Here is a 13,871-nt window from a genome sequence, read left to right as displayed (position 1 = left end):
GTTTGTGGTCTGGTGCTGGAGGACTGTGGGGTAGCCTGGGTGAGCGGTCTGCATACAGCATAAGGGAGGAAAAGAGGCTTCTCCGATTGCTCTTGATACTTTCCTGTCTCTGCTACCTTGACTGTTGCCTCTGTGCCCGTCACTGCCTTGGAGCCAGCAGACTATGGAATCTGTGAGCTAAGTGACCTTGCAGTCTTTAACTTTGGGTGTTGACTATTTTGTCCCAGTGATCAGAAAAGTAACCATAGGACCATTTAAATTTTTTTCTGTTTTTTGAGAAAGGTTTTGCTAAATTGCTAAATTGCCGGGATTGGATTTGAACTTGTAACCCTCTTGCCCTCAGCCTACCAAAGCACTGCAATTACAGGCCTGCGTGACTAGGCCCAGCTTAGAAGACAGATTAGTGAAAATGAGGAAGAGGATCAGGGGAAGGGAGAGTGGGGTAAAAGGTATGAAAATACCAGTACACTAAAATCAATTTCATTATTGTTTTACTAATATGCACCAATTTAATAATCAGATAAAAGCTAAAATTCTGTTTATATGACCTGTAATGCTTACCCATATTCATAATAGATTAATAAACTAGTCTTTAGAGGATATTGAAGAGTTCAGTATGTGTTCATATTTATTGTCAATAAATTCAATTTCAAAGCATAAACAAAAAATATGATGGTTAGCAGCTGAAGTCAGAGCACAGAGTTAAAAATAAATACAATCAGCCAGGGATTTAGTTCAGCAGTGTAAGTGCCTATCTGGCAAGTGTGGGGTCATGAGTTCAACCCCTGGCACAAAAATAAATAAATAAAACAAATAAATACAATCAAAGCTACCCTGAAATACATTTAGATCAGTGGTGGCAAACCTATGACATGTGGGCATGGCCGCAGGCAGAGCCCTCTCTGTCTACAGGTAAGCCAAGCTGCCCCAGCATCTGGGCATCAGAAAACAGCACACCTGGAGGCCAAGTGCACACTCAGAAAACAGTTTTTGTACCAGGTGAGGACATCTGAGCTGGGACTCATTAGCTAATTGGATAGAAGGGTTTTTTGGGTTTTTTTGGTTCCAGGGATTGAACTCACAACCTTACCCTTGCCAGGCAGGCACTTAAGCCACTGAGCTAAGTCCCTGACCCTGGACAGAGTTTTGCATGGCCATGTTTGTGTTTATATAGGGAAGATGGCTACAGTCATGTTGATCATCTGATGTGGAATTTGCAAATGGAAGCAAAATTTTGTCAAATGCTTCTGTTTGTGAACTGAATTATTCATGAACAGAAGTGTTTGTGAACAGAGGTATTACGGTACATATACTGGCTTGGACTGGATGTAAGTTTAACACATTCATTTTTACTTACATAAGATTTTAGCTTTGAATTTTGTTATGAAAAACTAAATTTAGTATCTAAGATTTAGCAAAGAGATGTTCTAATTAAGAGACTGAGATTCTTTTAATGTGCTTTTCCCTGCATATTTAAATCTGCAGCATCATATTTAGTTGTCTGTGAAGAATTTATGAAAATAAGAGAAAGGATATATATATTTGCTTGGGCTGGCTGTGATTTTAGAAGTCCTCCCAAGGTAAGAAATGCACCCAGATGCCTTTTCAGAGCAGCTCAAAGCTGGCAGTTGGTGGAACTCTGCCTCCACCGAACACTAACCCCTTGTGCTAATGGTCAGCAGAACACTGTCCTGGTGCACGGGTGGCCAGAAAATGCAAGAGGAACTCCAGCTGAAAATCACTGCCACACACTGCTGATTCATGTTAACTAACAATGTTACCTATTTTGGGGTAACTTTGTTATTTAAAAATTTTGTGTTTTTCTACACTCCATGTTTTGAACACCTAAAAATGAATAGAGCAAAAAAACAAAAGCAAAAACAAAGAAACTAAAAAATAAAATGGAAAACAGAGTGGAAGATCATCCCAGGAGGCCTGGACAGAGTCATCTGGGGTGACTGAGCACAGTGGGAAAGTTACGCGTTCTGTGCAGTGGGAAGTGTCATGGCTCCCACATAAAGTGTCAGACAGTAGGTTCACACTAACCAGAAGTACTGCAACCATCTTTCTACAACAACCTGACAGCTGCCAGCTCTCAAATCTTGCTGAGAATAGTAAAATGTAGCCAGGCTCTCTTGATGGGGATTTTATTAAAATGGTCATGTTGTCCTGGAGTAATCTCCTTTTTCATGATTTCCCAAACAAGCATAAAATTACACATCTGAGATGTCACTTAGCAGAAATACTGTCAAAGACTGAGTCCTGTGCACGGCAGTCACCACTGACTACTGAAGGCGGCTTGGATGGAAGTACAGATAAGAACGATCACGCAAGGCTAGCGGTAATTTTGCATTATGCTGTTGGTGACACTGTGAGAGGAGTTAGTGAAACGATGTGTCTACCTGGAGAACACGAGCCATGCATATCTACAGTGCTGCCACGGAGGCTTTTTGTCACCTTGCATGGTGAGGGCAATATCTGGTTCCATGCAGCTCTTTGTTAAAGAAGCAAAGCATCCAGTCATTCAGTTTCATTGTGTTATATATCAGGAAGGCCTCTGTGCCAGGGAAAGCAGCAAAAGATTAGACAGTACCCTGAAGCTGTCATCAAGACGGTGTCACGGTTCACGCTCTCACTTTTCCAGCAGTTCAAGCACTTCTTGCTGAGGTTCAGACACAGTACAACGCTTTGCTCACGTGTAACAGTGACTGGTGGCTGAGCAGAGGACACGTCCTGCTTGGATGAAATTAGGGCGTTTATGAATGGAAAAGGGTAGACATAACCATGGCTCACGGACATGGCTGGCTGAGTCATCTCATGCTTTTTACAGATTTCATACTTCAAAGTGCTGAACAAAAGTCTGCACTGTATGGGAAGGGAAACAGCAGAAATGTTTTGTGCTACCAAAACATTTGAGAGAAAACTGCAGGTTTCTGAAAAAGACCTGGAAAGTGGGTGGCTAAAATATTTTCCAAAGCTAAAATATATTTAGAAAATTCTAGATTTGCAGATGCTCTTACAAGCCATCAGGAAATCTACAAGGAATTCTTAGCGTTGCAGCAGCTACGAAGGAGAATTTTAGTAACAGATTTTTACCGCTCTGTAAGACGGAGACGACCCTGTGTTTTCTTCTCCAGATAAAGCCAAATTTGAAGACCTTGATCTTTCCTGCTCACATAGGTTAGATGCTGGAAACCTGGAAATGGAGCTATTGGAATTTCAAGAAAGCTCAGTCTGGAAAAATAAATTTTATGATCTCTGTGGAGATCTCTCTGAAGAGAGAGAAGTGAAAGTGTGAAGGAGGGCACAGCAGGCACAGTCGGTAGCTCCGAAAGGGAAACCCTCCTGGCGTCAAAGTCGCTGCCGCGTAATTTTAAATCAATGAAAGCCCTTGGGATTACTGTTCTTACTTTGTTTGGAGTAGCTTATGCCTACAAGCAGCTGTTTTCAACTTTGAATTGTATCAAATCCGATATAAGAAACAGACTAACAGGGCTGCAGGAGCTGCTCTCAAACTGCCGGAGTATGAGCTGAGGTTTGATAAATTACCGGTATGCACAGAATGGCAAAGCTCACATTAATTCTGCAAAAACACAACAAATGCAATCTTTTCCCATTCACTAAAAAGCTATTTGTACCACTGAAAGCTCTGTTATTGTGTTTTTGTTTTAAAACAAAAGATGTTATTATGTGAGTTTCTAAGCTAAAACTTGAGTGTTCGGTTTGAAATACAATGTTAGCACTTTGTGATAAACGTTTGGGTTGCATTTGGGGCACTCAGTCCCTAAAAGGTCCCCGTCAGTAACTTAGATCACTCCTACAGTACGGGCTTTGTGTATTCAAACTTGTACAGCAATGTGTGAAAGAAAGCGTAGCTTTATAGCTCCACTCCTACCACAGCACTCAGGAAGTACAAAGCAATGCCCACCCATGAGCAGCCTGGGAGCCGCACAGCCCAGTAAGCAATGAGGCCGGAGGGGCCACTGCTCTCACCCCACCTAACAAAGGGAACGCTGCACGCGAAAGGCCCTTGATAGCCACACCTACAGAGAATTTATAGCCCTCTTTTGTCCTCTCACTTTTGTTTTAGAAGGCTGAACATGTTAGAATTCTTATGTTAAAAGCAAAGAGTTTGCATGTCGACAATGATACTTCTTTCCCTCAAAGTTTTCCAGCAGTTTAGCGTGTAGAATCCTAGCTCTCTCCCAGCTGTCCGGTTTCTCCTAAATGAGCTGTGCACAGAAGCAGTGCGCCTTCCAGGCTCCCTTCCATGCTACCTCTTTGCCTGCCACACCTCTGCAGCACCCGATCCGAGTCCTTCTCCACCGCCAAACCCACCGTTACTCATGCTTGGGTCCCACATCCCTAAATTCAGATGCTGACAATCTCACACCCAAACATGCACTCCTTGAGGGTATTATGCACAGATAAGGTCATGCAGGCGGAGCCCTCAGGAACAGGGCTAATGCCCTTAGAAGGGTTCTAAGAGGGGCTGCCTCTTCCTCCCCTGAGAGAGGATACAGGAAGAAGGGTGAATCATGAATCAGGAGGAAGCCCTCATCTGCAAATGAACTGCTGAGTGCCTTGACCTTGGCATCCCTACCTCTAGAACCTGGAGAGCTCACGTGTGCTGTGTATAAGGTACCCAGTCCCTGGTCCCCGGCTACCGCAGTCCAAACTGATGACGAGGCAACATACTGCACGAAGTCTCCTCTACCCGCAGGATCAGCAGGCTGGATTTGTCACACAGTCATTCTCTGAACACCAGGCATGTGCTCCTTTGAAGACCCTGCCCTTTATACTTCCTTGTCTACTCCTCCTCCTAGTACAACCTTGGAAATACGTGATTGCTAACTGGTAAAGAAGGCAAGTCATACAGAGTCTCATCTACCCAAATTCTTAAAGAAAACTATCCATATGAGAGTTAAAATGTCTACAAATCCTAAAATTACCAAATCAGCATCATGGGTTCAATGCTGTAAGCAGAGGTTTTCAACGGTAAAACTCTTAACCTTAGTAGGTACTCTAGAAACAAGAACACCCACTCCCTGCGAAGGAAAGCAGATGTTAACAGGACATACCCTCCAACGTCACATCCGTCTTCTTGTTTTGGGGAGCCAAGACATGGCCGGCATGAGCGATAATCCAAATTGGAAAGTGTCTGTTCGTCAAAGAGTACAAAGCCTTTACAAACGGCACATAAAAGGCAGAAAAACCTGGGTTACCTAAGGAAAGAAAGATCCTAAATTAACCGAAGCAATAAAATACATGGTATTTAAAGTTTTATTTTAAAGAGAAAAAAAAATCCAGAGAAATGAAAAAGTAACCAAACACGGATCAACAACAACCAAACAGTGATACAGGATTCCAAAGCAATACGATAGGAATTTATAATGGTTGTTATACTGCATATTGTTATCTTCAAAACAGCTGCTCAGGTTACTAGATATAGGCATGCAAAATTGATCAAACAGAATGATTTCCCTTTGAGCACTTTCTTTCCCTTTAACTACATCGAGTATAACTTTTGGATCTCATTTGCCGTCAGTTTCTGACCCTAGCGAGACTGTCTGGTGTTTATACACGAGTCTGACTTCTCTCACTTACGAATATGGTCTCTAGCTGCGCCCATTTACCTATAAAGCCTCTCATTCATCCTTCTTTGTAGTATTCTAAATTTTTAAAAATTTATCACAGTAAAAGGCACGTTGCCATTAATCTCTCAAAACACGCAGCCTAGCTTTGAACACAATTATCCGACTGTTTTTGCTGAAGCATTTCTTTCATGTTTTTATGAGGCGTGATTAAAAAATACAGCCAGCCAATGGAAGGACAGGACAGGGTCATAGAAACATTACGGTGTGCCCTCACTCACTTCTTCACTGCTGAGGCACCATGCGACTTTTTATTGAGTCAGAACACTAATGAAGCCACACAGCACAACTAAAGATATCCATGAAGACTTGCAGGACAGCTTCAGAAAGTGGCAAGACTGACCTAACAGCAACACAGCAGCCAGGCATGGGCTAACCTTCTGGAACTATTTGCCAAAATAAACTTTTCTTCCTCTTACATTGACGAGCTCAGGTACTTGGTCACAGTGACAGAAAGCTGATTAATACCACTGTAACAGCCAGAGCATGACAGCCACACACAAGCCTCTCTCCCGAGTCAGCAAGGGGCGGTGGGGGGAACCAGGTCCCTCAAGGAGATAGCCCCTGCCTGGAAACCGTATCATTTTCATGATTTTGTAGGTTGAGTTTTATTCTCTTCTGTTTTGTTGATTATGTTAAATATGATGGCAGGAGCAGCTATTTAAAAGATAGCAAGATATATAATGGTAAGCATTTTGGATTTCCTATTAGCTTATTTTAAAGTCCTTTATTGCATTCATTGTTTTGGTTTTATTGTTTCTGTTCTGTTTGATTTTACTAGGTCCAAAGGTATCTGCAGCTATTTAAAAACAAGAGGCATTATGGTAACTATTGCTGATTTTATAAGGTTTTGAAGTCCTGTATCACTTATACTAGTTTATCTTGATTAGGTTTATTGTTTTATTTTCCTTGGTTTTATTCTCTTTAAAATAAAATTTAAAAATGCAAAATAATAAAAGAAAAAGAAAATGTACTGTCATAATAAAATAAAGAATATGCAGCCAATAAATGCAGAAACAAAGATTCATAGTGGTATGCTTAGCAACTAATTGAAAATTTGCTTTTCTCCTGCATTTTTGATGCTTCTAGCATATTTTTCACCACTTACCAGTCCAAAGATAACCAAAAATTGCATATTTTTTCATTAATTTTTATAATATAATGGGAAACACTGAAACTTTAAATTTATTCAATGTAAGACTCAATTGGTTAAAATGACATTTGCTCAACCAATGTGAAAAGCAAACTTTTAAGTACTAAATCTGTAACTTGTTATGATTTATTTTTTATTCTAAATAAATATCCAGATGATTATATTTTCTCTAAAATACTTAGAGAGGGACTTCCAGGAAGATGGTGGAGAGGTGAGCAGCGGAAAAACAGCTCCTCCAAAATTGGGTGTCCAGATTGCAGACACAGCACATGAGGAAAAGAGGAGGGAAGGGTCCCCTGGACCCAGGAGGCTCTGAAGTGAGACTCGCAGCCCATGGAGACAGATAATGCTGGAATCCAGCAAAAATAAGAAAACCAGGCCCTCTGCCTCAGGCCCAGGGAAGGAAGCCACATTCACCACTGAGGGCCAAAGAGCAGGGGCACGTTCCCAAGCAGGCCCACTGCCACCGGCCTGAGGCGAGGAGGGCCACGGCCCCTGGTGAGTAGTTGCCAAGGGCCTGGAGGAGAGGAGGCCACGCCCCAGGGAGCAATGGCTGGCTGCTGCCAGCACCTCTCCAGATCAGAGCCTCAGATCAGAGGAATCCATATGCCTGGCACCATCTTCGGGGCTGCAGGTCCCAGTGTGGAAAGTGCCCGGACTCAGCGGCTGGCTGATCGGGGAGTGCAGGAAAGCGACAAGATGGAGGACGGTGCAGTGACCGACCTCTAAACCACCCAGCACAAGTCCAGGAGGCACAGACGCAGAGGAAATGGGAGTCACCAGCCGGACCGTCTGAGATGAGAGCAGGCGAAGTGAAGAAACAACTTAGTGATTATGCTGTGTGGTTAATTTTTCATGCCTACATCTTACCCAGAACAAATCCGGGAGACATGGACATAACAAAATTAGAAGCCCCACATCTGAAATTTCTGAAATGATGGCACCTGGAGTAAAGAAACAACTTAGGGTTTGTGTTGTTAGGTTAACTCTGCATGCCACGATCTGGGAGTCTGAGCACCTATTTAGAGGATAAAAATATGCAATACAGTAACTATTGCTGATTTCCTACTGTCTTGTTTTTGAAGTCCAAGATTGTTCTCATTGTTTTGCTTTATTGTTTTGTCTTATTCACTTTCAAATAAATTCTAAAAAAGAAAAAAAAAAAAAAACCTAGCGAGGCCAGCCAGGTGCTAGTGAGTCGGGCAGGAGTGCTGGATATGGAACCATATTTAAATCTAAGCCCCTCATACAGCAGGCAGCTGCTAGTCAAGCTCATACCTGTAAGGAGGGATATTATCAAAAAGACAAAAAATGAATGCTGGCGAGTCTGGAAAAAAGAATACCGCACACCGCAGTGGGCATGCTACTTAGAGTAGACATGAGTAACAGTATGGTGGTCCCTTAAACATTAAACTAGACTTAGTCTACCATCCAACTTCTAGTCATGTATGTGAAGGAAACAAAATCAGTATTAAAGAGATACCTGTACTCCTATGTTCAGTGCAGGCCTTTTCATAAAAGTCAAGACATGCACACATCCTAAGGGTCTATTAACTGATGGATGGATAAAGATATAAGTGCACAACACAGTACTATTCAGTCTTTAGAAAAGACATCGTATCGTTTTTGACAAATTAGGTCAACCTGGAGGACACAAGCCAGGCACACACAAAGGAAAATACTGCATGATCTCGTCTATATGTGGGATAACAAAAAGTTCAATAAAAGCTCTTGTAGAATGGTGGTCATTCAAAGTATGGAGAGAGACAGTGAGGGAGGTGATGGTTGGGTGACGATTATAAAACTTTATTAGGATGAATAAATTCAAGAAGTTCATTGGACATCATGGTGTCAGAGTTAAAAGTAAGATACTGCATTCTTATTATGGCTTTTATCTAAAATGTTCTGCCAAAGATTCACTGCGCTGAAGCTTTTGCTGTGGGCTTCTCAAGTGATGGAGCCTGAGGGGTCTAACTCCGGCGCTGGATTAATTTATCGATGGATCGTAACTCCACCGCATTACTGGGAGAAGGAAGTAAGTGGCGGGCCTAACAGAGGCAGTGAGCTGAGGGGCGCGGCCACCTTGTCCCGGCCCCTCTCTTTCTCCATCTTTACTGAGCCCCGGTTTTCGGCTGCGAGGAGGCGAGCAGTTCTGCCCCAGGCTTGTACCTCACCAGGGACCAAAAGCAGAGGAGCCAGCTGACGGCGGACATCAGAAACCTCTGAAACTGCGAGCCGAAGTGAACCTTTTCTCCTTAGCCGTTTTTCTCAAGTATTGGGTCACAGCAACAAAAATCTGACTAATATAACTTTAAAATTTCTGAGATGGGTTTTCAACACGTAAAATCTATGTGACATAATGAATACAGTAGTTAGCTTGACTTCAAAGCATCATACTGTTCATTATAAAGGTACACAAATTGTCAGTCATAATATCTATGCACACACGGAATAGGGAATAAGCGACAATACAGCTGGAACCGAGGCGAAGTGCATGTAAGATCACAAGGGCTAGAACCTCCAGCCCTGTCCACTGCCCCGTCTTGCAGTTTAGGAGCCTAAAGCACCTGCGGCCTTGGAGGCTTGGGGCATGCAAGGAGAACTGCAGGCCCAGGCCCTTGCGGGGATTCACTGTGTCAACTTGGGCAGTTTACAAGTTTAACTGAGGAACTCTGCAGGGAGCCAGAGTTCTGACTTGGTAAATACAAGGGAGGAAAAGAGCCTGGCTCTCCCCATTCTTTTTTGCTCTGGTTGCCGCCTGAAGTGTTGCCCTGGGGCCATGCCACCCTGCCTTGGAACCTGCAGATTATGGACTGAAACCTCCACCAACAGTGAGCTAAGTAAACCTTACCCACCTCCATCTGGGGTGTCAGGTATTTTGTCTCAGTAATGAGAGAAAAGTAACCGAGACAACTTCCTTTTGCCATTTCACTACTTAAAGACCAAAGACACAACAGAAATTCTAGATCTAAGGTCACTGGGAAATTAAGTTATTCAGTCTGTGGATTCCGATAAATCATTCCTAAATATTACCGCTAATTGTGAAGAACCAATTTTGCTAGCAAAATGATTTAAAATGAAATGTTAAGTCAATCTATCAGGATGTCTATAATGTCTATAATGTTTTGACAGCCCTTGAAATACTGCAATTCTCATATTCATTCAATAGGATGATGGACAGACTAATTATTAATGACTACGTGGGAATCTAAAAAGGTAGCAGTAGGTTTTGGGTTGTGTATTATTTTGATGTAGGGGATCTGTGTTTGGAAACTAGAAGGTATCATGCTATTCACATATATGTAGTTTATGGTGGCACACAGGAAAGTATACAAAAGCTCCAGGCTTATTCTCCCACACCTTTTGCATCTCTTAATTTGTGTTATTTGCAAGAATAAACCAGTAAATGTAAAAGGGTAAACAAATTTTACACACACACACACACACACACACATTGTCATCCTAATTTTCCTTTTGGTTTCAACAGACGAGGCCCCAAAATAGAACCCAATTTTGAATTCCAGAAACCAATGAGCAGCACCCGCCTACAGCGCTCAGTAATCTAAGGGAAGGGCCAAGGGTAGCAATGACAACAGAACAGGCATAACAGAACACAGGAAACAAAGTGGCTTCTGAAAACATCAAAGCACTACAAGCAACAGGACTACAAAACAAGGAACGTTTCAAGATTCTCTCCCCTGAAGGCTCCTTTACCTTCTCACTATACTAGAAACACAAATGCAGGGTTCCTAGCCCGCAGCTCAAGGGTGAGGCTCACCAATGGTAACTGGCTGTGCCCTTTGGTCCAGGCCTGTCAGAATTTTAGGAGGTTGCCATGGGCCCTGGAAAAATCTCTAGGCATAGGCACACCTGTGGACAACCTTACCTCTAAATATTAAACTTCCAATCAGGTTTTTGTCTTCCTCTTATAAATAAGTGGATAGTGAAAGATTATCAAACATAAAAAATACCACTGAAAAACAACAGAAAAAGAAATACAGTGAAAACAAATGAAAAAAGCCAAGAAAATGAAACTATACCTATAAAACAGAAGAGTGTAAGAAGACAGGAAAAGGAACTCAGACTTTAGGTACATGTATGAGCTGCTAATCTAGAAATGCCCACTGAAACCCATGTGCAAAATATGAAAAAACAGTCATTTCCAAGTATACCAAATATACGTAGATCTATATCAATAGTTCCAATAGGCAGCTGTAAGTACTGGAAAATGATAAAACCCTCCCCCCAAATTCTAAGGAAAAATTTCTAACCTAGAAGTGAAAGGCAGCTTCTGCTGTGCTGTGATCTTTTATTGTCCATGTACCTCTTTCTAAGAAACTATTAGAATTATTACACCAAAAACAAAGGAATAACCTAATAAAGTGGAAAACATGAACTGCAGGAAATGAGATGTGAGCAGGAGAAAGTGACAGGAATCCCCAGAATGGCAGCAGTGTGACAACCTGAACAACAATCAGTCCGCACCAGAGCCAAGGAACAGACCATTACGGAGGCAGAGCACCAAGAAAAACCAAACTGACTGATGATTTAAATGCACTGAGAGGATTTCTTTTTATCCCTGGAGAATAGCTTTAGGCTAAATGGGTGATGAAAGTATAGAAAACTAAGGAGAGAAGAGAGGGAAAGAGAGGGAGAACATCCATCATTAATCCAGAGAAAGCACACAAGTACACAGAAGCTAATTCTCATCTTTCATGGAAGAAACACTTGATATCAAAAAAGAAATATAAACACCAGAGTGATATACCAGTGTTGAAAGGCTTTGTCTCTGCAGATATTTGGTGAAACCAAATGTTTTATGTTTTAAAGTATGTATACTTCAAAATCAACTGGTTTCAGCAAAACCAAGGGCACCTTTGAAAGACATAAAGGTACCACAAAGCCTCAGCTCTGAAAAGCATATAAAGAGGCAGAAACAGACTCCAAGTCGTAGCAGAAGCTGTACTATCATAAAGGTGGTACCACAAGCCAGTAAAGAAAAGACACATTATCTAATAAATGACGTGGGCCAATTGTAAGCTGTGTTAGACAACTCCAGTGTCTCCCCTTGAATGCATAACAACTGCTGCAACTTTGATTACAGGGAGACTGACTTCCTTATACTGATATGTAGAGAGCTGGTCATGGTATTTCCTTCTCTCTTTGAATAAGGCTAGGGAGGTGCTGGTGTGCAATCTCTAAAGCCTTCAAACAGTTCCTGTTTCCTTGCACAGTGCTCTCTGTAGAAGATATGAGCACCGCAGGATGTTAGAGCCAACAGCTCCAGGAATGTCACCTGGGTATGAGCCTCAAGGTAAAGAGGCTCTGACTCCCAGGGCACAAAAATTTACATATCAGAAACCGAAGCAACAGCCTCTAAAACAACTCAGTTGCTACCTTTTGAATTATGCAAATTGATCCTTCTGCACATCCTTATCTCTGCATTGTGCAGAGATGCTTTTCTCCCCACCTGGGCAGCCAGCTCAAGTTACTCACATAATTACCCCCACCCCCACTGTCACTCATCTGGGAGCCACCCCCTTCTTCACAGGATAACAAATTCTGGGAGAGGCCCAGGATCAGGGCCTTTATCCACACGTCCTCACAGGGATGGGATTTAGGGCCCCTCAGCTGCTCTTCACTTGGAATGTGTCTTGGTGTCTTTACTCTCCTAGTGGGTTGCATTGGAGGTGGAAGATTGGAATTCACTTCCTGGGATTCCGATAATGTCTCAATGGGATTACAATTATAACTTTTTGGATTGTGAGGAAAACCAGAAATTACAATACTTAGATGACTGTACACAGTATTTGGCTTACAATAGTAAGCCATCTAGAGAAAGGGTGAAAAAGCTAGATCCTTTCTTTAATTACTTCCCTTGAGCTCTAGATTCATCAGACTTAAAATTACTACTAAAACTGAAAAGTACAAGACACAGCAGAATTGTTTTATCATCTTAGAATGGAGAAGATTTTTCTAAGGAACTCATAAAACCTGGAAGCTTTGAAGGAAGAGACTAGTAAGTCTCACCTGTTTCATAACAGTGAAACATTCTGTCCAACCAAATGTTGTAAATGAAATAAAAAATTATACGAGGAAAGATTTTTCTCATGTATGATACACAGAACACAACTTTACTACAAACCAATGAAGAAATACACTAAGACAACTGAAAAATCAGCAAGGATTTCAGCTGGTAGTTTACAGAATAAGAGCCTCAAGAAAGATCATAACCATGTATGCTCTAATTCATAATGCAGAAAGGACTTCAAATACATGCAATCAAGTATTTACTTCTGGCATTTTATTGACAATCTAGTGAAAGTCACAAAATGTCTTAGCTGTAACTCCAACAATAAACATTTCATAATAATCACATAATCATCCTAAAATGGGGTGGAAAACAGTTTTTAAAAAATTCCTGGGGACGAGGTGGTGAGCAACAGAGCAAAGGCCCCTCCCTCCGGATTTTGTGTCCAGACACTGGAATGCAGCAAAATGGGGAAGCGAAGAAGGAAAGGTGGGGGTCCCCAGGACTCGGGAAGGATCTGAAGCGAGCACTGAAGCCTGGAGGAGAGTGAAGCGAGAAACGTCAACGGAAAAAGAGGCAGAGAGCACTTTCTTCCTGAGCCTGGACTCAAGTGTGGGAGGTGCTACTCAGACTTACAGACTCACAGCGCTTGCTCTCAACCCCAGGGGCCTTCAGGGACAGCACAGCAGTGGAGTGGAGCGGTGGACTGCAGTGGCCGGCAGTGGCTGGTGAGTCGTTCCCACTTGCATAAAGACAACTGGCCAGGAGCCATCTTGGAGAGAGGCCAGCTGAGCTCAGGACCTGGAGTGGCTGTGAGCGCCACCTAGCGGTGCCCAGCCCTGTCAAGTCCGTCAGTGGCTCAGGTCGGCTGAGGGCTCTAAGGGCTGGTCCAGGCCGGCCCGAAGGTCAGTGGAAGGAGGGGTACAGGCTTGCGGAGACTGCAGCTGCTGCTAGCTTGCCGAGACTGACCACGTGGACCTGCACTCTGCCCATGTTGTCTATTAGCTGAGACACACCTCGAAGCGGACCTTTT

General features: G+C 42.6%; 1 protein-coding gene across 11 annotated transcripts in view; it reads right to left on the bottom strand.

The window, feature by feature from the left end:
* Positions 1–13,871, bottom strand: part of Ldah (lipid droplet associated hydrolase) — a 133,927-nt gene that overhangs the window by 84,427 nt on the left and 35,629 nt on the right. For all 11 annotated transcript variants that reach the window (XM_063231995.1, XM_063231962.1, XM_013155978.3 and 8 more), the window contains one exon: positions 5,082–5,225. In XM_063231995.1, the coding sequence (XP_063088065.1) occupies positions 5,082–5,225 (144 nt within the window). The remainder of the gene's footprint in view (positions 1–5,081; positions 5,226–13,871) is intronic.

The sequence above is a fragment of the Cavia porcellus genome, unplaced genomic scaffold (genome assembly GCF_034190915.1).
Source record: "Cavia porcellus strain 051 isolate PalLab524CR breed Dunkin Hartley unplaced genomic scaffold, mCavPor4.1 scaffold_1, whole genome shotgun sequence".
In the NCBI taxonomy this organism is placed as follows: Eukaryota; Metazoa; Chordata; class Mammalia; order Rodentia; family Caviidae; genus Cavia; species Cavia porcellus.
Note: the sequence above shows the minus strand (reverse complement) of the source record. Positions and strands in the feature narration are given on the sequence as shown.